Source organism: Gallus gallus, chromosome 3 (assembly GCF_016699485.2).
Source record: "Gallus gallus isolate bGalGal1 chromosome 3, bGalGal1.mat.broiler.GRCg7b, whole genome shotgun sequence".
Taxonomy (NCBI): domain Eukaryota; kingdom Metazoa; phylum Chordata; class Aves; order Galliformes; family Phasianidae; genus Gallus; species Gallus gallus.
The window spans coordinates 8,687,022-8,712,098 of NC_052534.1; the positions used below are offsets into that span (position 1 = coordinate 8,687,022).

The 25,077-nt window shown below is 40.5% G+C and overlaps 1 protein-coding gene and 1 long non-coding RNA gene across 7 annotated transcripts; one reads left to right on the forward strand and one right to left on the reverse strand.

The window, feature by feature from the left end:
* Positions 1-53: 53 nt before the first annotated feature.
* Positions 54-23,670, reverse strand: CLIP4 (CAP-Gly domain containing linker protein family member 4). Of its 6 annotated transcripts, none has more exons than XM_025148912.3 (18): positions 23,585-23,670; positions 22,936-22,973; positions 20,690-20,751; positions 20,005-20,151; positions 17,554-17,693; positions 16,576-16,669; positions 16,064-16,225; positions 13,599-13,717; positions 12,611-12,847; positions 10,425-10,560; positions 10,001-10,141; positions 7,455-7,538; positions 5,536-5,676; positions 5,009-5,143; positions 3,666-3,789; positions 2,978-3,039; positions 2,490-2,562; positions 54-1,937 (listed from the first exon to the last, which is right to left on the reverse strand). In XM_025148912.3, exons 4-18 carry the CDS (start codon positions 20,135-20,137, stop codon positions 1,616-1,618), a joined length of 2,103 nt encoding a protein of 700 aa, XP_025004680.2. In that variant the 5' UTR covers positions 20,138-20,151; positions 20,690-20,751; positions 22,936-22,973; positions 23,585-23,670; the 3' UTR covers positions 54-1,615. The 6 variants fall into 6 exon arrangements, with proteins under 6 accessions (XP_025004680.2, XP_025004679.2, XP_040554507.1 ...); XM_025148911.3 differs by having other exon boundaries at positions 17,554-17,696; XM_040698573.2 differs by having other exon boundaries at positions 23,269-23,670.
* On the forward strand, positions 23,163-24,409 carry LOC112532076. The gene is made up of 2 exons (XR_003074313.3): positions 23,163-23,304; positions 24,281-24,409. It is a non-coding gene; the product is annotated as an uncharacterized LOC112532076 (long non-coding RNA).
* The last annotated feature ends 668 nt before the right edge of the window (positions 24,410-25,077 follow it).

Here is a 25,077-nt window from a genome sequence, read left to right on the forward strand (position 1 = left end):
TAAGAGGAGGTATGTGCTGTAATGATCTCAGGAAGCTTCTCTCCACCACACTATTCACCAGGCTTTCATTTTACTAATACACCAACAAACAGATATTAGACAAAATCATGTTCAGTACATCACTGAGTTCTGTATATCTTCAAATAAAAAGCACTGATTTTTTTTTTATACACTCAAAATTTACAACTTTTATATTCCATTAAAAACGCCCCATAAGCTAGAATACAATATGTGGTATTTTAAATACAGCCAAGGAAAAATAACTACAGTAGTATTTAAAATAACATAATAGCAGCAGAATTCTGTCTAAAAATAGGATACTAATTTCATTTAAAGTGTCTCTTCTTTCAAGTAGGTAAAAGCAAGCAGATCATTTAAGAATAAAATGATCATCTGGAACACAGAACCACCCTGATAATAGTGAGATAATGCTGAGCAGTTAAAACACATTACATGTTTAAAACATGGACAGTACAAGCTGTTTTTAAAAAAGGCTGATATGCAAGTGATGTCACGTCAACTTCTGTTACCGTGCTGTACCTAAAATTATCCTTAATTTGTCCTAAGACTCTTACGAGAAATTTACACTGGAAACTGTACCAAAGAAAACAAAAAGAAACAGAAATAACTGCAGTGTTAATAGCTTGCTTGAAAACCCAGCCCATAACCCATACTGCTGGCAGGGATGGCCATGCTGTATTTGTACAGACTAAGGGACAGTTATGTTGTGTAGCTCCTCTCAGGGTTTATGTGCATTTAAAAACTATGATACCCATAGTCTGCAGCACACTAAACAAAGCAATACCTTTATAAATGAGGGAGAGTTCTCCGGGAGAGTGCAAGGTGCATTATTTTAAGGAGTGCATCTTACATATACAATATATTTACTGCCTTGACATGCTCTACATTTGTGCTTTTTAAAGGCTTTTTACTTATTTGCTGTTTGCTAGGATTGCTGCAAATACCTGCATTTATTTATCAGCCCTTTTGGATTCAGGAGGAGATAATGGCAGGGGGAAAAAGAAGAGGAGGGAGCTGAAGATAAAATGTAGAAATACCTCACAACTGCTTGAAAAAATGGGTATTTTTTTTTTGTTTTTGTTTTTTTATTGCTAGCAGCTGGTATTGAAATTGACATAGTGTCTGGTGAACAGACTAATGTCACTCATTAACCACCCCCTCTGTTCAAAAGCAGGCAATGCACAAAGCATTATCAGTTCATTACTACACAGAGGAAAATTGTTTAAATACTGCATGAATCACAAAGCAACCCTAGAGAACGTTGCTCCAGCTGGAGCATGATTCAAATAACACAGCATCTCAAAGCCAAAGATGCTTTTGGAATTACCTTCCCAGGTAAGAACTGTTTCATTAAGAGAAACAGAGCAGTGGTTTGACTTCTTAACGTCACCAAACTTTTGTTTGTTTATATATAATCTCTCTATGCTTAGTGTATATATATATTTATATAAATACAAATATATATATATAAAATCATATATATCTATCTCTATGTAAAATATAAAGCAGGTTAAATAATTTAAAAATAAGTTGGCATTCTGTATGGGGTTGCTGTGTGCTTTAAATGTTTCCTATCACCTGAGCATCCTTTGGCTCAGCAGATATCATCCACAAGTTTTGCCCCACTGATCCCCCGGTAGGTTACTCTGCTAGGTCGAACCAAGACCCCATGGTTCTGCTTGCAGGTGAAGTAACGCTTCTCCCCCACAGAGCCATCATTCTTTCCCTTGGCACTTCGCAGCTCAAGGCCAAGCCATATCCCTGGTGCAAAGTCTGTCGGACCAATGTACCTGATGGTGCCCATTTCATTGGAGCTGGTCAGAAGAACCTGTGAGCCTTCGTGCAGCTTCACCAGTCCCTCCGTGGTAGCTGTGCTGGGGTGGCTCCAGCTGTGCCGTGACACAGAACTCTTGGATCTAGTTTAAAAAGGGGGGGAGGGAGAGGGAAAAAGAGTCAATGTGTTTCTATAAACATCCAAGACATATTTCTAGCTTAATGCAGTGCATGAGAAAACTGGGTTTGGTCTTATATTACTAGCAAAACACGTAACAACTTCAGTGTGCTACAACAGAGGGCAGTCTGAAATTACTTGGAGAATCCATTTGCTTTCACTCGATGCCAGGATTTGTGATGTTCATGGTAGGTGGTACAGCAGGCAGGACGAAGTGCAGTCCTTTACCAAGGCCTGCTGAATTCAAACAGCTGAATGAAAATACAAGAATTTGCAAAATGTGCAGCGATGAGCAATTGGAAATCCATTTTGATGCCACCTTGAATCCAAGGACTTCTGTGGGTATCTCAGGATACCCACAGAAAAAAACAGTAGGCTACTGCTTAATTTTGGAGGAAAAAGAGTGAGTGTACATAATAACATCTAGAACTTCATGAGCACAAAGATTTTCTCTGCAGCAAGAAGCAGTAAGGCTATCAGCCAGCTCACCCAAACATCTTAAAACCCAAATACTTACCTCACAAAGGAGTTTCTTCTGCTTATCTCTCTTTGTGAAGATGCAGAAGTTGTGCTTAAACTGCGTCTAAAACCTAAATGAGAAGCTTAATGAGCTATGTGGGATTTACAAAGATTTTTGTTCATGAGTCCATTATCTCTGTGTTTTCTTCTATACTGCTCCCACTATCTTTGCTACACCTTCCAGTTTGGAAACTGATGAAACTTTTCATGAACATAAGTGTCCATAACATGTTTTATACAGGTACTGAGACAAAAGAAATTAAATAAACTAACTGTATAAAGTTACTATCAACATCATACTCCAAACAGTTCAGTCTGCAGACAGCAACTGCAGGCTTCATTTTTAGGATGGGAACAGTGTCATCGAAGGAGGAAGCCTCATGTGCTTGCAGAGCTGTGACCCAAGTGCTGCAGGTTCTATTTGAAGTATGGTAGCCTACAGCAGGCTCCATAAGCCACATGGTGAACAGCATCTTACACACCTACCTGGAAAAGTGTGATTTATCTTACTCGAAGTCTCTGCAAGAGAATCCATCGAACCTGTTAATCTGAAAAGCAATGACACAACAAAGACACCGTTTCAACTCAATTTTTAGTAAAAATTACTGCTGGCGTACTTCTTGTCAAACATTGTTTAAGTTCTAATTGTTTTCCTTCCCCCACCCCACCCAAAAGACACTAACACCTTGGTGTAAGAAGGCTGGTATGTAAGAGAGGTGTGTGGTTAATGATTATTTCATTCAGAGCAATGAATTTCATTTAGAGGCAATGTTATCCAGAATTCTTGGGACTTCCATCCAGTTAGCTGGAATGAAAATAGCATTTCCAGTCACATCCGAACGCAACCTCCTTTCAGAACTGAACTTTGCTCAGAGCATCGGGACTAGGTCAGAAAGGTAAGGCTGAATGAGCACTGACTGTCCTGGAGATGGAGGCCATGAAATGAAAATACTTGAAGCAGCGGTGAGAGAAATGGGGGAGCATCGTTTCCAATTTATATTCTGCTTTCAGGAAGCTGATCTAAAAAACTGGAGGTTATTTAATGGAGGACACAGGCTTCCACTAGCAGAAGAAAACAATTATTTCTTCTGTATCTGCTTCAAAACTGTTTTCCATGGGAAACATACTAAGAAAGCACTCACAACAAAAACATTACACCTGTTTCAGTGCTTACCTCTGAACACGAGAAGGAGGTGCAAATATTCCATAGCGAGGAAGGCAGCTGAAGTACTGGACACCACCCACAGAGCCATCGTTCTTACCGTGAGGCTTGTCCAGTTCGATTCCACACCAGAATCCTACCAGGTTTTAAAACAACCCAAAGACACCTCTTACCAAAACACTACAGGCTTTCCTTTGACTAGACACTTGGTATTCATTTGCATTAAGGAAACAGAAACTGTCTAGCTATATAACAACAATATACAGGTACAGATCTAAAGTAACTAGTGCAAAAAGCTGTACCAGAATAATTCTCTCAGCATTTTCATATGCGTTCAGAAAAAATAATGTTAATTTACTTAATATAGAGAAAGTAAAATATTTGGTGCGTACACTAAAGTTGAATGGAATGTTACTGAATGTAACACTGGCTACTTGGACAAGACAGAGACATAAAAGAACAACAGTGGATGTTCAAGTTTCCCTCCTCAGAGCTCTGATCACGTGCTTTCATCTGAAATCATCAGCACTAAAATTTCAGTTCTGGTAATAATTTCTTCCTTCTCTCCATCTATCAAGTTCTAATTAATACAAATTGCAAGGCTGACTGTATGACACAGAGAGAAGGGCGTGATTCAGAACTGGCCAGCAGAACACTGAGCATGTATTAGGACGTTAATAAGCCTGATCATTCGTAACGAGTGATAAATGTGAGCTAATTATGTAAATGCACTAAATTTCATACTCCATTAGCAGGCCTTATGCTATCCATCCCCAAAAGACTCAAAAATTTAATTCAAGTCACTTGGTACTAAGGCTTTGGATAAAACGCTAATTCTAATTATCAGCTCACAGAGCACAGGAATGACAACTCATGAATTAAAAGGTCTCAATTTGTCAGATATTCTCCCATTCCTGTTTCCAGACATAGAGATCTGCATTGCAGCAAAAAGAATAGGAAATGGAGAGTACTGATGCCACCAAATGCCAAAACAAATATTGCTGATTACATATCAATCCAACAGACTTAGGTACTTACAGCAATATGTACTGCTTTTGCATTAATCTTGCAATAATAGATTACAATTATTCCTTTTATATATACACACACACATACATGTGTGTGCATATATATATATATATACACACATATATACATGTGTGTATACACACACACACATGTATATATACACACATAATCACTATCTTATTTATATTCAGTGAAACATAATACAGACAGAACTTGACATTTAGAGTATTTTGGAGGGAGTGACAATGAAGTTCTCAATATCCCTGTTCTCACATGCAACCAATTCTAAACAATTCTACAACATGCACAAAGAGTATTGCAATTACCTGGTGCAAATTTTGTCGTCCCACAAAACCTAACAGTGCCTGTCCTCTGTCCTACTACCAGTACTCTGTCTCCAACCTGAATTCCTCTCTCATCATAAGGGGTTTTCCTTGGAGCTGGAGAAGAACTGTATAACCCTGTTAACAGAAGAGCAAGATTTGGCATTGTTAGCTTTATATCTTTAAGAAATTCTTCAGAGATAGTGATTGACTGGTCCAAAGTCTATCTTTAGTTTGCTTTTAACACATAGGAATACATACAGATTTTGCCTACAGAATTGCTTTGCTCAAGCATGAAACTCTTCTCAGCAGCTAAAAGGCACGCTGGCAAACAAGAGTAACATTTTTCCTGCTTGAATATGTTCTAGAAAACTTTTAAGACGTTGCAAAGCTTAAAATGTGCAGATGAACTACTTCTCAAGTGCCTCTCCTTGACCTTTTCCAATTCTGAAACTGCACATGCAAGCTCTACATAAGTATTTAATACAACAGTAACATTCCTTCCCATTTAACACAGAAAGGTATCATACCAGCACTAATCCTAGACGAAGCAGAAGACACTCTAGTCAGTGGTTTTTTATTGCTGCCAGGTGAGTTCCGCTTCTTAGTGTAATTCTGTTTGCCTTCTAAGGAGGTAGTAGAAGAGGAAGAGCTGCTGTATTCAGGAAAACCTTAAAGAGACAAATAAACAGAAATAGTCCTTCAGAGATGATGTTTGGAAAGAGTAAGCAGAAGGGAAAGCTTCTGAAAGAAGAAAGTTATCTGTTGTCCACCCAGTGGGCAGAATACAATGCAAAGGGTCAAAAATAGAGGGCTTTTTAGTAGTAGTAGTCATACAACCACCTATGAGAAATGACACAAGTACATCTAATCCTCCCTTGGCAGAAAGGTGCTAGTTTAGTGGTGGAAGAGGTCTCCAAAAGGCTCTTCTTTCTTACTCTATGGAAGTTCTTGCAGACAGCCTCAAGCAGATTTATTATAGTATGGAAGCCCTAATAATAAGTGATCTTATCACCCTTCCTCCAGCATCCAGCCTATTAAAGACTCGATGAGAAGCATAAGGAAGGTGATACCACACGAATGAATTATTATCTGTATTAAAGCCTACTCTATCCCATCCCATACTGTATTAATATTAAAGACTGCTCTATAAAATAAGAATGGGATATAAATCACTTTTTATGTCCATTTGCAAAACCTTGACATCTAAGCTGTCTGGTAAGACTTATGTTCAGCTTTCATCCCTCACCTTCCAGACTCTCCCTCTGTCCCGTCCTGTCTCCACCACCTTCTGCACAAAGTGAGGCACAGTACAGCCAGCCTCATCTATGCTTCGATTTATCAATATCATAAATTAAGATAATCCTGCGTATCCAACGCTCCAGAAAGTTGAGTGGCCTACTGCAATTGTTTTTTGCAACGCACCTCAAGATCAACATGAGATGACCGTATTCAATAAGATTTAATCCTTCTATTTGGCAAAAACATTGAGAACCGCAGAAAGACAAACACAGGGTGATGGGTCAAAGCAAAAGCTTCGGTACCTAGGGGCAGAGGACAGAAGTCTGAAGACTCCTGAGGTACAGCCGGCAGCTATGCTGCACTGAAGAAATGAAAATGCATGTTACTAAATGAATGATGGCAGAACGGGCAAAATTCAACTCCAAGTCCGCAGTATAAAAAATGTGTGCATTTGCAATCATGTGCAAGTCTGTAGTTAGAAATCAGATTAGATGGAGGTCAAACCGCCCAGTGTTTTCACATGAACACAACAAGAACTGCTGATACAGCAGTACAGAAAGCTAAAGCAGTCAATGAGATGCTTTATTTTGTGGGAAATTATGGGATGGGAAGAGAAGAAAGTGCAGAAAGGACTTCAGTAGCTCAAATAAGCAATTCCTCTTTTGTGAGGCAAAACAACTGTTTGTTAGCTCTTCCCCAGCACATGAGAGCTTGACCTGTTACTAAAAACCTCCTGTCAGGAAGATCTCATGGTTTCCTCAGCAACTTATTTCACCATATAATTACTACTGCTAGAGGACGTTTTTACCCATAATATAAAAACTAAATTACCAGACTTCTAGCTCAAGATTTCTTTTCTTACTCTCTTCACATATGCAGAACATGTAACATTGTTCTTTACATTTGGAAGCCTCTTGTTTTATTCCTTCAGTCTCTTGTCTTTTTATTCACCCAATCACAAATTACAGTGTTTTCTCTTAAGTCACATTTAATATACCTCCAGTTATCATAGTGTCTTTTCTGAATTCTCTCTCATATGTAAAGCTTGAGATTTTGAGTATTTTGCTGAAGATTATCCTGGAATGTGAGCAGGACAGGGCAAAATGTCTCCCTCAGAAACACAAGGAGGTACACCTGCAGATACTCTAGATCATTCACTAGGAGACTAGGTTTAAAAACGAAAAAAAACCAGCATTAATTTAGTTACCTCCTTTTGCAGGTACAGTTTTTCCCCTGTTAACAGTCACGAATTTGTTTTCAGAACCACTGGGTTTTCTTGACTTATTTATGCCTGGAATAAATATACACATATATAAATATACAATTAAATACATGTGTGCTAACAACAAACAGCAACTTTAAGTGGAATCATGTACGAACTCAATCTAAAAGACCTGCAGATTGGCAGACACACAGGATCAAGCTGTAAAGCTCCTCAGCCTCTTGCCAAGCAGCTAAAACAAGGGTGCAAAATTATTCTCATGGACAGCAGACACCTAAACACATTCAAAAACAGTCCAAACTATCTCATCACACGACAGAATCACTTGCGAGATATTCATGTTTACACTGAAGGAGTTTCATTTAAATCTTTCAAACATTTACATCTACTGCATAAACATAATAAAGATTTTCTAAGTACTTCATGTGTATTATTCACTGGTATTCGTTTCACAATTTCTACACTGAAGACTACATAAGGTTTGAGACCAAGTCTTCAGTCTACAAGTAGCGAAGCAAGTCTGCCAATGCCATTTTTTATGGCCTAAAAGAGCCTAACTCTTAGAGCAGCAATGGTGTGGTGTGCATGAACAGGTACTGAAACCTGCCACAACCAACGAACAGCTGTTGTGCATTTCTGCCCATTCCCTACCCTACCTCAAGGAGAACAAGCTGACAGCAGATAGCTGATAGCAGAAATCCCATCTTTTTTATTTAACTGTATGTCAGCTTAATTCAACTGCAAGGGCTGAATTCATGTGCAGATATATTTTCAGAAATTTTATATTTTAGCCATCAAAACATCAGATCAAAAAAACTACCATGCTGTGGCTAACAGCACATTTCTCAATTTAATTGAAGTCATCTTCTTTCTAACAAATTTGGGGAAAAATAAACCTATGATCAATCTGATGGATGGTTCAAATCCAGCAGAAACAAATCAAACATGAAACCTCTATACAGTATCGTTTTACTTTTCAGCTTATAACTGCATCTACAAAAGCATATTAATTTTTTCTTGGATCTTTACAAACTAGTGATAAGCAGGCACTGAGTTTAAAGGAAAGAAGGAATTTAATGTGGTGATGCACATGAGCACAGCCAAACAAAGTTAGGCGTTATACAGCTTCATCCTCCCACTGCAGCCAGTGAATCAGTCAGGCATGTTCATTCTAGCGGACCTTTCAGTACATGAACATCCTAAAAGCGACAGCTTGAAGATTACTGCACTGCTGAGCAAATGATGCATAACTCACTCTGATTTTTACCTAAAGGAATTGTCAAATGTTTTACAAAGTCGGCCGTGCACCTCTGTGACAGAAGGGGCAGCTCATGACTAACCTGTCTTGAGCACTGTGTCTGTGACAAAGGCCACACTGCTCTCAGTCGTAGTCTAACAAGTTCTAAACAACTGACAACAAACTGAATCAATCACTGAGGAACACTTGACAATGTCAACGCAGACCTGCTCCTGAGTAGTACCGCTAACACAATATTCATAGAAGCGTGTTATCACAGAATCATAGAATGGTTTGGGTTGCAAGGGACCTTTAAGATCATCTAGGTTCCAACCCCCTGCTATAGGCAGGGACACCTCCCACTAAATCAGGTTGCTCACAGCCCAATCCAGTTTGGCCTTAAGGGCTCCAGGATGGGAGCATTCTCAACCACTCTGGGCAACCTGTTATGCGGGACATCAGTTTATAAGCAGCTTAAATCTTTGCTGATTGTAAATACACACAATTAGGGCTTACTTTCCTCTCACGCTGGGTTACAAGAGTCATCTATAATGCTGCTAAAACACCGCTCTCTTACCAGCCCGCACATTGTTTTATAGCCTGCATGTTGCTGGTAAAGAGGGGAGACTTGAGGCCACCTGAACATGGCAACGTGAGAGTATTCTTCCATTCTTAAAGCTGAGCTGCCTTAGTAAGAATCACCAAAACAGGATTCCAAAGGGAAAAAGACATCATGATGTAATATATTTAACACAAGGATATCCATTCTCATCTGCCTCTGGATTTACTCAGAGAATTTAATTAGCAAATACAACGCAATCAGTTAAATAGCTCCGTGATCATTTTGCCAGAAAATAAACGTATTCAATTTCTACAAACGAAGTTGTATTTGGATTTATTTCCAGATTTTCACTGGTTTCAGCAAGGTGTTCCAAGTTACCCCAAAAGATCACAGGAAATGAAATCACATTGCCTTTAGACACGTAACTGACCTCACAGCCACTCAGGTGACACTCTGAACGCTTGAGAATAAATGTCCTGGTGAGTGCCTATGGAGTTTATATATTATAGAGACTGTAACTTCAGAGCACATCATTGTAATCACTAAACAACTATACTCAGTGTCTCACCAGTACCAGGCCAGTGAACATCAAGTAACAGGAACATGCAGTCCATTATCACCTTTTCTTCCTATGCAATGAATTAATTCCAAACAACTACATTCATACTAAGATTTACAGGATTGGTGCTCATTCTTGATCTATCTTGTCCCAACATTAGAGAAAATACTCACCAGAATTCACTTTGGAAGTTATGTGCGTCACATCTATTTTCTTGGATTTGATCAAAGGTGAAGATCGTGTGGAAGAACTTCGTACGGAGCTCTTCTTGTGATCGTAAGCCTTGCTTATCTTAGAGAGAGGTGCAAAGATACCTGGGAAAGAGGGTTGTATGGGCCAAAAAGAACCACGGACAGCATTAACATCATCATGCTTTTTTGCTTTCCCTTAAAGACATTAAGTTAAGTATTCTTTTAGCCACAATCATGGCTTGTTCTGCTGTTGAAGCACTTGCAGAGTGCAAGGACTAGCTCAAATAGAACAATGAAACCACATCCAAATCTATTTATTTCCCCAAAAGGTTTATATCTTCCAATAGTTTTTTTTATTATTATTTGTGTTACAAGAGAATTTCAGAAATGAAAGTAAAGGTTATACCACGTTTCGGTGCACACTTGAAGTACTGGACTTTTCCAACACTCCCATTGTTCTTTCCCTCTGCTTCATCCAGCTCTACGCCAGCCCACTGCCCACTGGCAAATTCCGTTGTGCCACAAAATCTTAACGTGCCAACCTAAAGCATTAGGCAACAACATAGAACTATTAAAATACATAGAATTTGTTAAAAATATATGGTTCACAACAACATACTATAGCTTATGAAGGAGAGAGCTGGTGATTAACAGGCTTTTAATCAGAACAGATAGAGAAATACAAACATAATGATCTCCCTCGATGACTGACATTACTATCTTTCAGTGCCAGCCTCTACATTTTCCAATACCTATCAGTACTGTGTGTCTATTGAGCATTAGCAGCCGTTACTGACACATCACAGATAGGAACTCAACAGTAAGCACTACTGTACAAATACAACTCAAACCCAGCAAGGTACGTACCCCCCTAGTTCTACTTTCAGTGCCTTCCACAAGAACAGTACTAGAAACCCGGCTGGATAGCTTGCTGAATTGAAGATTCCATGGGAATACTAGATTTAAAGCTCCTTAATTTATTTTTCGGTACTTCATATATATATCCACATACACAAACATAACATTTTGCTCACAAATACCTTCAACGTTTACCAGAAAAATATTTTAAATCTTAAAAAAAAGAGTACTAATATCTTCAATCATTTCAGAGCGGTCGATATCAGAATAAGAAGTATGAACATTAACTACAACAAAGTTCAATTTTTCAAATCTATTTTTAAATAGTGTCTAACAAGCTCCTTAAAAGCTATTCAAACATGAGCTAGACCAGTATCAGCTACATTCTTCTACTTTCACAGAACAACATACCAATCCCTTTAGCAAAGCACTGCTTCAAAGATTTCAGCTGCACTGCACCAGTGAAACTGGGTTACCCTAGGTTAAGCAGAACTGATGGTGGGTTGTTTTTTTTTTTTTTAACTGTCTTCTGGAAGCTAATAGGGTTAATTCACAAATGAATGCTAATCAATAAATATTACTATCATTCTGATGTAACACCAGAAATGTTAATAAATAACGAACTGTGCTGATGTACTACAGGAGACTGTTAAAAAATTGTTCGTAGATGCAGATGTTTCATGTCAAAACAGCTTTCAAAAACGTTCAGCCCATTACTTTCTGTAACCAGATCCTTACTGCCATCCAGAGTTCATACCTTCCAAAAGGGGCTTCAGACACTCAGATGTGAAATATGTCTCCGAAGGAATAAGTAAATCGACTGTCCGTAAGTTAGGAGAATAGTACAGCCACAGAAAGGCTTAGGTTGCAAGGGATCTTAACGATTATCTAGTTCCAGTCCCTCTGCTGTGGACAGGGCTGTTACCCATTAGATCAGAGACCAGGGCCTATCCAATGCCTCCAGCAACAGGGCATCCACGCTCTGGACAGCCTGTTCCAGTGACTCATCATCCTCGTACTGAAGAGTTTCCTCCTAACATCTCATCTGAATCTTCCTTTTTTTTTTTATTTAAAACCATTCCCCTTTGTCCTAGCACTATCAGACCACGTAGAAAGTCAGCATCCCTCCTGTTCATAAGCTCCTGTTAAGTACTGGAAGGCCGCAATGAGGTCTCCCTGGAGCCTTCTCCAAGCTTAGCAAGCCCAGCTAAACCAGTCCGTAAACCGTTGATATGCCCCCACCCTTTCTTTGCAGGAGTGTTGCTCCAGCCCTCTCAGCACCCTCATGGCCTCCTCTGGACCCACTCCAACAGCTCCACACCTTTCTTGTGCTGGAGGCCTCAGACCTGAATGCAGTACTCCAGATGGGGCCTCATGAAGGCAGAGCAGAAGAGGAGAATCCCCTCCATTGCCCTGCTGGTCACACTGCTTTTGATGCTGCCCAGGATACAGCAAGCTTTCTAGGCTGCAAGCACACCTGCCAGTTCATGTTGAGTTTTTCCATCCATCACTGCTCCCAAAGCCCTTCCCCCAACAGGGCTGCTCTCAATCCACCCATTGGCCATGCTGACCTAGGTGAAGGACCCTGCACTTGGCCTTGTTGAACTTTATGAGTTCAACAGTTCAACCCCTCAAGATTTCCCAGTTCCCTAGGTGACAACCCTTCCCACCAGCGCACCCAGCACACCACACAGCTCAGTGTCATCTGCACACTTACCAAGTTACTCATCATACCTTCTGTCCTGCAATAATGACACGATCTCCCAGCTTCAGGCCAAGTGATAAAAGCATGGCCTTGCCTGTGATATGATCATAGTTTGTAATCATGGCTTTTGAGATGTCACATGACAGAGGCATCGCATCCAGCAATATCTGCTTGATTTCTTTTGCACTAGCTGCTGCATCTGCCATTTCCAGTGGCATATCTACCGGATCGGGAACCACATCCACTGGGATCTGCCCTTTGTCATTCTATAAAAGCGTAACATAACACAGCATTTAATAGTGTAACAAATTCTTAATCTTAAGAACATTATCAATACTCTGGGCACGTGAGAAGAAAAAGCACCTGGATATGAAAAAGCGTTTTCAAAGATACCAAGACTGCATATCACATAGAACTTGCTGAACAATGATGTCTCAAAAGATTTCAGGCCATCATATGATATATCATGTAATGACTTTTGAGTAGCTTTAGGACATTTACAATGTCCCATAAAAATGAATTTGAAAATGGAGAACTGAGATATCAGCTACGCTTACAATACATACACGACTGGTGGTGTGCATATAGTAGTGTTTTACACTCCATCAGGCCTACTGTCTGGTTAGTAAGCAGAGCAGCTGACATTTCTTTGTTATCAGTTATTCATACTAAATAATATGGTGAGTTTCCAGAGGCCGCATGCTTCACATCTGTATTTCTGAAAAGATCCACCTCTGCCATCACAACTGATGCAAGACACAAGTGAGAATTAAAGCATCAAAAATGGAACTCTACTTGAACTACTGAACTACACATGGACATGAAAAAAATAAACTTCAACTCACAAAAAGACAAAGCATACAAAAATCATCCACTGCAAGTTACAAACAAGAGGTACTCTCTCTTCACATAATAGATCTTTAGCTAACCAAACCTGCACAGACTGTCCCATTGTTCCAGCTATGTTTCCCCAGATAATCAAATAATTACTGAGGTGTATACAACCTAACACCTTACCCTAAAGGCAGGATTTGCTCCATGTTCCAGCAAACATTTGACAGCTCCTGTACATAGGTTAAATGCAGCAATATGCAAAGCTGTTCCAAAATCAAAATCACTGCAGGTAGCATCCACGTCTGCAATTAAATGTCACATGAGGTATGTAAGTATGTTACTTGCACTTTCCACCCTATAGATCTCCTGAGAGGGCACAGTTTTATAATTTATATTAACATTTATACAGAAACAAAATGAGCTACGTACTGAATGCATACGAGAAGCAATTCTACAGACCATCAACCTTATCTGCAAATGTTGATTCAGACCATGAGTTAATTTGGAAGATGAACCATTACTTTCATTTACTTCATAATTCTGAAGACTTAAGTGCAAAACTGTTGGTATATAAGATACCCAACCTACAGGGACAAGATTAACATGTAACATCAGGTTTGCATGTACGTTCACATTTCTCTAATACTTGATTTGAAATGTTTAAACAAGATGCATCTTCAACCAGGTGCCTTCCTCTGTGAACAGGTAACAGGGCAATGGAAAACTGATTCTACCTCTGCTTTACACAAATTTACGCTGGCCAAGAATTAAGTGTGAGGTAGCGATTTCTGTAATTCCTGTTTCCAAAGAACTGCACTCAGAAGGGTCTGGCACAGACAGCTCAGAAAACACAACACTGCATCAGAGGAAGTTCACAATACACATTGGCATTATTTGTTCCCTGTATACCTTTCAATGTGCTGTAAGATAGTCTTGGACACCTCTCCTGAACTACACAAGAGAGATGTCAACTTAAGTCAGTTACATATATAACCATTTATTTTAAATGCCAGCTGATTTCATTCACGAACTAAACAACAAGAGTATCTGCAACAGTGATCCACTCTGAAATACCAATGAGAGACCCAAAACTTTCCTCCTAAGGGCTGTGGTAGACTTTTGGTATTCTATAGCTGCAGTCTGTCCCAAAAAACACTAACCCCTTCCACAAACTAACAAACAAAATCACCCTGATTGTATCAACATCCTAATATGTTTATACTAAATTAATATTTTTAGGGCATATAAGATATAAACATTGGCTTACTTATACATAATTTAAATATCTGTATGTAAACTTGATACATCCTAATAAATATGGACTGACTTTAAAAAGATGAAAGTTATTAATGTTTAACAGTTTTACAAGTGCTCTAAATATAAATACGTTTTTGAATTTAATTTGCACGTGCATGAATAAAAGACTGTATTCCCTTTTGCAGTCATAACCACATCTATGTATGCAAAGCTGCCATTTATCTGTCAGATGTTAAAATACCACAAGTTTAAAGTTTGGTAGAAGCAGTGTAGTAGTATCCAAATGGTGAAGCTTCCACGTTTGATAAGGCCACCAAAGAGGCATTTTATCTTCTTAAAAAGTATGTATTTATTTATGCCAAATACTGAAGTCAAGCTGTTCCTTAAACTTCTACATAGTCAAGATGTGGGGGAAAATGAGCAAGTCAAAGCTGCTTCTGTCACCAGTTCGTCACAGCTTGTTTTAAGACCTCCACCTCTTCCTTTACCATTCTCCCAGTGCTTCAAACACACTTCCCAATGAGTAAGGCACTTTAGAAACCTCAGGCACCTGCCAGAACAGCCACACCTTTCATCTTCTCTGTCCATCCTCTTATTTCTCAAACAACTTAGAATCACAGAATCATAAAATGGCTTGGGTTGAAAGCAACCTCAAGGATCATGAAGCTCCAACCCCCCCGCCACAGGCAGGGCTGCCAACCACCATATCTAATACTAGACCAGGCTGCCCAGGGCCCCATCCAACCTGGCCTTGAACACCTCCAGGGACAGGGCATTGACCTCCTCTCTGGGCAGCTGTTCCAGCACCTCACCACTCTCACAATAAAGATCTTCTCCCTGATATGCAACCTAAATCTTCCCTCCCACAACTTCAAACCATTTCCCCTTGTCCTGTCATTATCTATCCTTCTAAAGAGTTGACTCCCCTCTTGTTCATAGGCTCTCTTTAGGTACTGGAAGGCTGCACTGAGGTTGCCCCACAGCCTTCTCTCCTCCAGGCTGAACAAGCCCAGCTCCCTCAGCCTGTCTTCGTAGGGGAGGTACTCCAACTCTCTAAAAATTTTTGTGTCCCTCCTCTGGACCCTCTCCAACAGCTCCCTGTCTTTGTCTTATTGGGGGCCCCAGACCTGGATGCAGTACTCCAGATGGGGCCTCGTGAGGGCAGAGTAGAGAGGGACAGTCACATCCCCGACCCTGCTGGCCACCCCTCTTCTGACGGAGCCCAGGATACCATTTGCTTTCCAAGCTGCAAGAGCACACTGCTGGCTCATGTGAAGTTTTTAAAATTAGCCTGTTTGCTTTTGTTTCTTAGATACTTCTCTATCATTTCATACAAAGCACAAGTGAACAAAATACAAACAACTACATGAAACAGCAGTAACAACACCTACCTTTCGGCTTTGCATTTTTCAAAATAACACTAATAAGTTCTGGAACATCAAAGTAAGCAGCATAATGCAAGGCATTCATATTTGTCCAGCGGCTGCGTAAGCTGCTATCAGCACCCAGATCAATAAGCTGCATTGCAAATTTCACCGCGGTTTCAACATCACCTGCAAGGCAATTGTTTTGAAACATACATTAGATTTGCTTCCAGGCCCTCAAAAATATGCACATACTTATGTGTGAAACAAAACATAGCTTAGCTCACAGTTTGAACCTCAGCCTGAAACAGCGTTTACTATATTAAACAGATTTTAGACTAGTATTGCTTTTTGATAAACCTATACCACTGTCACAGCCATAACCCCACCGCAGTTCTGTATCTTCCTTTCTGACAGCCACTGGAAGCCAAAACTAAGCACTGCAGTTTACTGCAGGAAAACATTCTGTAATATTCAATGGTAGAAAACTTCCTGAATTAATTAGGCTGGTACATCTACAGTGACATTTCTTTACTCACCAATACCATGCGCTCCTGATTTGCAAGTGTAATGCAAAAGAGTCATATCAGTCAGTCCATCTCTGTCATTCACATTGCAACCTCTTTTAATGATCTGAGGGATGAGAGGAAAACACATTAGCTGTGGCACATCCCTGACATCAGCATTACTTCGCAAGTTAATTCAGAGATGGGTTGTTTTTATTTGCTAGTAACAAAGAAGCTTCCTAGACTACAGTGTAACTGCAGAACTGAGCAACATGCAGAAATGTAATAGATAGCATTATCCAAATATTGTTAACTTTCATTTAACGTTTCTAAAGCTTTCCTATACTATTACTAATGATATATATGACATATGCTGAGAAGTTAACAATTTTACTGAACAACAGGAAAACTGCAGCATTTAAGAAGTCCCTCCCTCCTGTTATTTGGTCTCTCAATGCTTCTTTCCCCCCCTAGAAACTCATTATATTATGGTAGGACACATTTTTTCCATGCCTTCCCACCTATCCATTAAAGCCTATAATGCAGAAGAAAAATATGAATGTAGAATAGAAAACAAACAGCAGGTCCTATGAAAGCAGCCTACTGCAAGTCTCCAAAATATTTTGGATTCTACTTCATTTTGGCCTCAAAAACATTGCCCTTAAGGTCAGGCTTCAGTGAAGCTTCATGTATCAATTTTATGATTACTATTAAATAAGAAAATGAAGCACCAAGGTTGAGGGCCTCTGAGAAATATCCATTTTGAGAAGAAGCATTCATTTTCTACCATCTATCCAAACAAGCTGAATTGTCAACCAATCCCTTCCTTCTTTTCAATTGAAAACAGAAAGTACATGCAATACAAGGCACTAACCAGTAACTGTGAAAAAGCAAAACCTATACACACATTTATGAACAGTCCTGCTTTTGAATGAACTGTTTCAAATTGATGTCACTACAGCGTATGTTTAATGCTGTTAAAGTGTCCAAGGACCTTCATTTGTACCTCACCTCGTTCCCAATAATATCAATGTTCTGCTGGACCTGTGGAACCCACTGCCTTAAGATAGCAAACAATTCAGAAACGGATGTTTTGGGGTTGAAAAGTATCTCCTGGCACGCTGCGTCATTGGGATCAAAGAAGGAAAACTCTGCTTAAAAAAAAAAAAGAAAAAGGGTTTATGTACAATTAAAAGTTCTAACATTCTCCAAGAATATGTTGTATAGTTTTCAGCCTCACAGGCAAAGAACACAAGAGAGATTACTCCATTAATAACCACTAGAAAATTAGAATGTCTGATTAATTCAGATAAGGCTCTTTAATGTCTGGTCTGTTTATACTGAAGTCTTGCTTATCAGTCAGAAAAGTTTTGAACTGGGACAAAATACAATGGTACTAAAAGGTTGATGTTAAGTTTAGGCAAGGACCAGCAAAGACAGGCAGTGGTTATGCCAATAATGGCTCAGCCTGGTTTCAAGCTAGGCAATGCTGCTGATATCATATTGCTCCCAAAGCACAGGCAAGCCTCCTGATGTCTCAGTTAAGCAATGGAACATACACACAATTCTTCCATATGCTGTAAAACATGTTTTCCTTCTCCTTCCATCATAATTCACATAAAGCATAGCAAAACACACACACACAAATCTGAAAAGTGTTAGTGGCCTCCAGTTTTTTCCTGCCATGAATGTATTCATCCCACCTGATAGCAACTGCAGGTAACAAACAAAATAAGCTATCAAATCAAGGTGAGAGGGGAAAAAAAAGCAACTATCTTCAAGGTTTTAAGCCTCACATTGCTTCAGGCAACCCAAAATTTAGTCATGAGAAAACCTTATTATTCAAGTGTGGTATTTTGCATTACTTACATGCATATATCTGTGCATATACACAAACCGTACTGTTTTAAACTGATGGAATTTCTTCCAACTCAGAAAGAATCTGGATAGCAGTAGCTATTAGGAGAAGGAAGGGAAGCAGAACCTGCTATCACCAGCAAATGATGGAATAATGGAAAACATTGAACTTTCACCCCTGCTGCAGTTGTCATGGAGTTGCCTTCTAAAAAGGTTTCAAGTTAACGTACATCAGCTTGCACCGACTGCAGATAAAACGCTCTCTGAATGGATAATTAATGAAGGATAATTAACACACAGCATCAGACACCTGAAACAGGACTGGGTGTACGACACGGTGTAAGCTGCCTTCTGGATGAACCATCCTAACCTTTCTTGAAAGAGAGCACACCACAATTCTAGATCAGATTAACAAATTAGAGCACATACGTAGCTCACTTCCTGAGTACTTAATGCTCCTCTAACAGCACTTTCTTGATTCAGCAAGAATGAATAAGGAAGACACCGTGACTAATATTTAGCATGACTTTTTATTTGCATCTTGCCTACGTGAAATAAAAAAAATAACACTCCTTTCCCCACAGTACAGGAAGCACACTTCTGTGTCAGTGCATAGGACATCAGTTCAGATCTTCTGATTCCTCCCTTAATAGTTAGCCCGTGTAGACCTCAGTAATCTCATACTGAAAGCTATGAAGGAAACATGACCAGCCAAGAAGATTAATCATCTCAGGTGACATGCATGATTCTTATTCTGCCAAGTTCTCCAGCTACTAACCTGAACCAAATCATACCAGTAATCAACTCTAACAGGCTGCAACGCTAAAAAAAGGGAATATACCAACAGCAACCATCATAAGTGCTTACCAGCCAATCAGCTGCAGGGCTTGCAAGAGGAAACCAACATCATCATACAGAAAAATCTTTTAAAAGAAAAAGTTCTACAGTAAGATGATAACGGCATCTAGATACCTTAAAACTTTACTTTTTAAGGTATACAGATGCCATTTGGAAGACATTACAATTGTAGCTACCTATGAAGATCATTAGCCAAAAGGACATTTTAGTCTATGACATTTCCTGTTTTAAATATTATTATAAACACATGAAGACAATTTGACATTTCTTCCAAAAGCCAGTCACCAGAAGGTGCTATAGCTTTCTGTTAACAACCATTCCACAGCCCTCACCACTACAAACATCTTACCCTTTCAACAGAAACATTCAGTTTAAATGCTGAAAGCCCACTGAGAAGAAGCGTGATGCACACACAACTAGGGCTCAATTTAATTAATGCAATTTTGCACCTTAATACAATATGCAATTCTACATCCAGACCTAAAAACATCCAACCACACATAGAGAAGAAACAGAAAAAGTTAAAAAACATAATTAAAAGTATATGCAATAAGAAAAATAAGAAAAGCATGAGTCTTCATTTTTCACCTCTCTTTAAAACAACAGAATCCATTTAATACAGCAGTATTTTTTTTCCTGAAAAAGAGAGTATAAGGAGTCAATAGTTTTTCTCAATATTTATCACTCAAATTTGCTCTCTGTTTACTCTCTGTTCACCACAAACTCGTATTCTGTTAACGTACGTACCACAGTCTGAAGGCATTGGTGCTGCAGCAACAGAAAAAGTAACTGATGTTTCAGAGCTTGGAAAAAGAAATCGATCTCTTTCAGTAAATGAATCTCCTTCAAAGGAAGGTTCTGGGATACCCTCTATGGTCATCTTCCAGAAAGCCCCTTTAGCAGGAGGGAAAAGAGAACAGCATTGTTAGAAATTCTCTGGATTAGTTCTATTGCACTAAAATGCAACATACAAGTATCATCTTCTAGCAAACTAACAAAATGTATTAATTCTTAAAAGTGAGTGGAGCATGGTGTCAAGGATACCCAGCTTCTAGATTTGATTTCACCACTAAACTCACACGTAATTAATGGAGAGCATGAAATTTCACCACGGTTTCCCACTTGGGCAGTATGAAAATTACATTGTAATTAGGAACTACAAGTGATAACAAACAAATTTAGATGCTTTACAACTTCAGCAAAAGGTGAAGCATCAGATACTTTTCCTCACATTTGGCACATATCTTTCTCTCACGTTATCAGCAAGAACATGCTCCCAGCTACTGCTTTCCCCTCTTTTAATTCTCATGACTTGAACTGTCTGCAGCTTTATGCGGCAAGATTAATCACTGAGTGATTCACTCCAGGATGCCTGATTCTATCATCTCCTTTCCCAGCTTCTCCTCTCCGTGTATTAAAATAGCACACTTACCACCGTGTTGGAGCACCCACCCAGCTGTTGTTTCCAGCCAAGTTTTCAAGCCTTACAGCAACCTAGGAGAGAGAAGAAAAATGAAATGGTTGCACAAAGCTCTAGCGATGTGTTCCAACCAGGCCATGCTGTGTTCTACTTACTGCTTTCCTGCTAAGAGAAGAGCTGGCTACCACTCGTAAGACATCTACTTGGGCAAATCCAGCAATAAATGAAGAAAAAAACTATTTTTGAATGAAACTGAATCTCATAGCTGAAAAACCTGAAATTCTACATATTGAAACTTCATGGCTAAGTAAAGCAAAAGCAGCACTTCTACTAAATGAGCCTACATTTTCATTTTGGAGAATGCTATACCAGTCTTCTAAGGATCCAGAATTTGTTTAAACACTCACTGAAAGAAAGGAGTAATAGAAATTCGAGGCATGCCTGGTCTTATTACACTTTATCCATGCACAAGTGAATAAGAGGGGAAAAGTGTTGGGTATTTTTTGTTTTTTTTGTTATTTTGATTTTAAAGGTTTGTTTTGTTTTGTCTCTCCTACACACAACAAGTTAAGTGAATGGATTTATTCTAGCATTTTCCCAAATAAATCTGCAACATCATTTGGGACCTCATACAATCCACACACTAACACAGAAAACATTTAGCAATGGATTGCAGCTGCCAATCTCGAAGGAAATAAAACCTCTTTCTCTTCTTCCACGTCATGCACAGTTCACCTCCAAGTTTCCTCAACTTGGAGAAGAGATCCAGATGACAAACGATCATTTTTCTCCAACTAGCTTATTTCCTCGGTCTTCTACAGCTGTACAAATAAATGCATGTGTTGGCACAAAAGAAAGATCAAGGGGTGGTCACTGGGAATGACGGGACTATTTCTTCCAACTACATTATTAAATTGTATTGGCTTCAGCAGTCAATTCAACAGGGCCAAAATTATCACTAATTATTTCAATTGGTGTTTTCATCTAGCAACATAGAGTTTACATTTTGAATAGCTTTATTATTGGCATAAATGTTGACAGCAATGACTTTCTTGTACAATGGACTAGGAAGTCTTTTAAAACACAAGATGGTAATTTCATCTTCTTTGTAAGGAACACTAAAATACACTCGCTACCCTCTGATATTTGTTCAGAGGCTGTGGTCAAAACAAAGCTGTATGAATCCACATCATTTTTCCATGGGAAGCACACACAACACTCTCAGAAAACATACAAGTAATATGCACGCACATAGAAGACAAGTGAACCCATTAAGCCAGAAAAAGAGAAAGAGGAATTAAAAGATTTCCACACAGCACTGCCAGTACAACAGTGGAAAAACAAAAGCAATGTGATCAAAAGTAGCCACACCTGACCGAGCAGCTCCTAACAGGTGAGATGCATAAGGTTTGATTGCAAAATCAGCTGGAACTTGAGATCAGCAGAGATATTTGAAAGGTAGTACAAACAGTGCCGTGTACTGCACACAGACAAACAGACTGAACAGAACAGAACTGGTGTTTTTACAAGTGGCAAAGTCAACTTTTACATGGAAAGGCCAGAGGGAAGAACACAATCCATCCCACACAAATGAAACAAACAGCTGAGCAAAGCAGGCCGGGGAACAACCCAGGCTGCTGGTCAGATGACACTAAGACCCAAGCACCACAAAGAACATGCCAACACAACACCGCTAAGAATGACTTCAAACGCTCACACCAGTGCCAACACCCCCTGGCCTACACCTTTACACTGTGAGATTTTCATTAGGATCTTGAAGTATATTACCATTTTATGACACAGAACTGAACCGTGAAAGGTCAAGGCAACACGTTCTGCACCCACGACTACCTCCAGAGTCTGCAAGCTCAAGTACTTGAGCATCACAACAGTTAGCATGACACACACACACACACACCTGGAAAGGCAAAAGGAAAGCAAAAGATTGACAACAGTTTCTAAGAAATGGAAGAAGTGGAAAAACACCATCTTTATGATGACTTCTGCTCCAAAGAGAAGCAGAGCGCTGAGATATTAATAACAGCCAAGATGTACTGACTCAGATGGGAAGCGGAATGAAACAGCTTCCAGAAATCAAGGTATGGAAGATTCAGTAAGGTCAGAAGTCCAGAGAGACAGAAGGAAATGCTTAGAGAAACTCAATTGAAAAAAAAAAAAAAAATGCCAGTTTTCCTTTTTCACAGCATTGTTAAATACAGTTAAGTGTAGCTTAGTGCAGCAGAGAGCACCATACTTACTATCTGCCAGCCATACGTTGCTGTGATCCAAACGCAACCTGAAAATGAAAGAGAAATACCACCAGAAAAAAATAATTAAGAAAACTTGATAGTCATCATCTGTACATACAGTGCTGCTGCCAAGGCTGAGAGCAAGCACAGGCTTCCTTACACCCACACCTTACACAGGACGTCCGTGGCTAAAAAAACCAAGAAGTTGTATAACACAGGATCCACTTTTTTTGTGTGGATTGCACAATTCCCAACCTTACTGCAAAGCACCAGCGAACTGCTCCCCTACGTGCACCACACAACACCTGCAAGCTCTGAAGGACCTGAAGCGATGGCACGCACCTGCGCTGAGGGCCGGGCAGCAGGCCCGGTCACCAGGTGGGTGCCATTTTGGACAACCACTACGGATAATGAACTGCTTATGTCCGTGTGAGCAAGAAGAAAACCGCAGCCCGGGGCGCCAGGCCCTCCGCCGCGCACTGCCTGCCCGCGCATGGCGGCGCCCGGCGGCTCCCACAGCGGGCACGCGGAGGAGCGCGGAGCTGTCGGAAGGAAGCCCCGCAGAGCGGGTCAAGTCGCCCCGCGGTGCCCGCTACAGGCGCCCGTACGGCGCTCCGCAGCAGGCGAACCCCCGTCCCGTCACCCCCTCGCCCCATACCTGCTGTAAGCGCGGCCGGGCCGACCCGCGCCCCCTAGGAGCCGAGCGAGGCCCCGAACCCGCAGCCCCGAAGCCGTCGCAGCGCTGGGCTCGGCCCGCCCCCGCCCCGTGCGCCTATCGGCTCCAGCGCCGCCCCCTCGGCCCGCCTCAGCACTCCTCTTCACAGGCGCCGGGCTTCACGTTGCCTAAGCGGCGTAGGCAGTTTTCCACATCCCTGCGTGACTGCAGAATAAAACGCACAGCCTTAAATACAGGTTGAAAACCGGTTTCACCCGGAAGCAGCTTGCAGTGGAGGTGGGAGCTCTCATCTCTGCTGAGTGCGGGCAGGCCTGGGAAGCAGCCTGCTTAATCCACTGCACCTGCCCTGCTCACCCACCCTGCTCAGAGCAGTCCTGGAAAGAAAGTCAAAGAGAATTAAAGGCAGTCACACCACAGCTGGAGCTGTGGGTAAGCAGGGACCTAGTCCCTGTGCTCCATACTGTAACCTAACAGCAATCTAGATCCAAAGATCAGTGAACTGAGAGATCCCACAATGGAAAATGTGATTCCATACAACTGGAGCCCAGGCTACGGGGAGGGGAAGAATCATAGATAATAGCTTAGACAAATGCTGCTATATTTGACACTCCCATCTGGGTCACCATGAAGTAAATGTACCTGGTGTTGATAACCAGTCTTTTGTTTTTGTTTTTCCAGTGATAATTTTAATTGCGGGGGTGGAGGCAAGATGAATAATGGAAACAACAACTGCAGGTTACCTTGAAATGAAGGAGCATGCAAGGCAAGAACTGGAAGCGCACTCAGCTCCCAGAGACTTGAAAACTGTAGGTAGAACAGGGAAGTGCAGCTGTGGGAGTAAATGTGGTGCCAGAGATCTAGGGAAAAGCTAAGGTCATCCTTCCTCCCCTTCTTAGCTATGCTTTGGAAGAGGGCAGAGAAAATTGTAACCTGGGTAAATGCAGGTCTGCTATGCTCACCAGAAGGGTACCTTAAAGAAGGAGTTTCAAGTATAACCAAAGACATAGATATAAGTCAGATGAAATGTCAGATTGATACCAGCTTGCATGTTTCGTGTGATGCATGATGTTAGAATCATAGAATCCTTATGGTTGGAAGGGACCTCTGAGGGCCATCTAGTCCAACTCCCCTGCAATAAGCAGGGACACCACAGCTAGGTCAGATTGCCCAGGGCTTTATCCAGCCTTGCCTTGAAAGTCTCCAGAAACAGAGCATCAACGACATCACTAGACAATTTTAGGGCAGATACCAAATAATGGACAGTAGTTTGATAGGGAAATTATTAGCAATTCTGGAGCAGATTAGAATTCAAGAGATCAACAACATGGGTAAAGTGCAAGGACAGAGGGAAACAGTGCTCAGAGCAAAGCTGAATGGAATGTATTGGGCTGGGGGAGGTTACCAATGACATCCAGAGGTGTTCTTCTTGGAACTAATTCTTGTTTTTTATTTCTTTTCAATGATTTTGGCAGGAA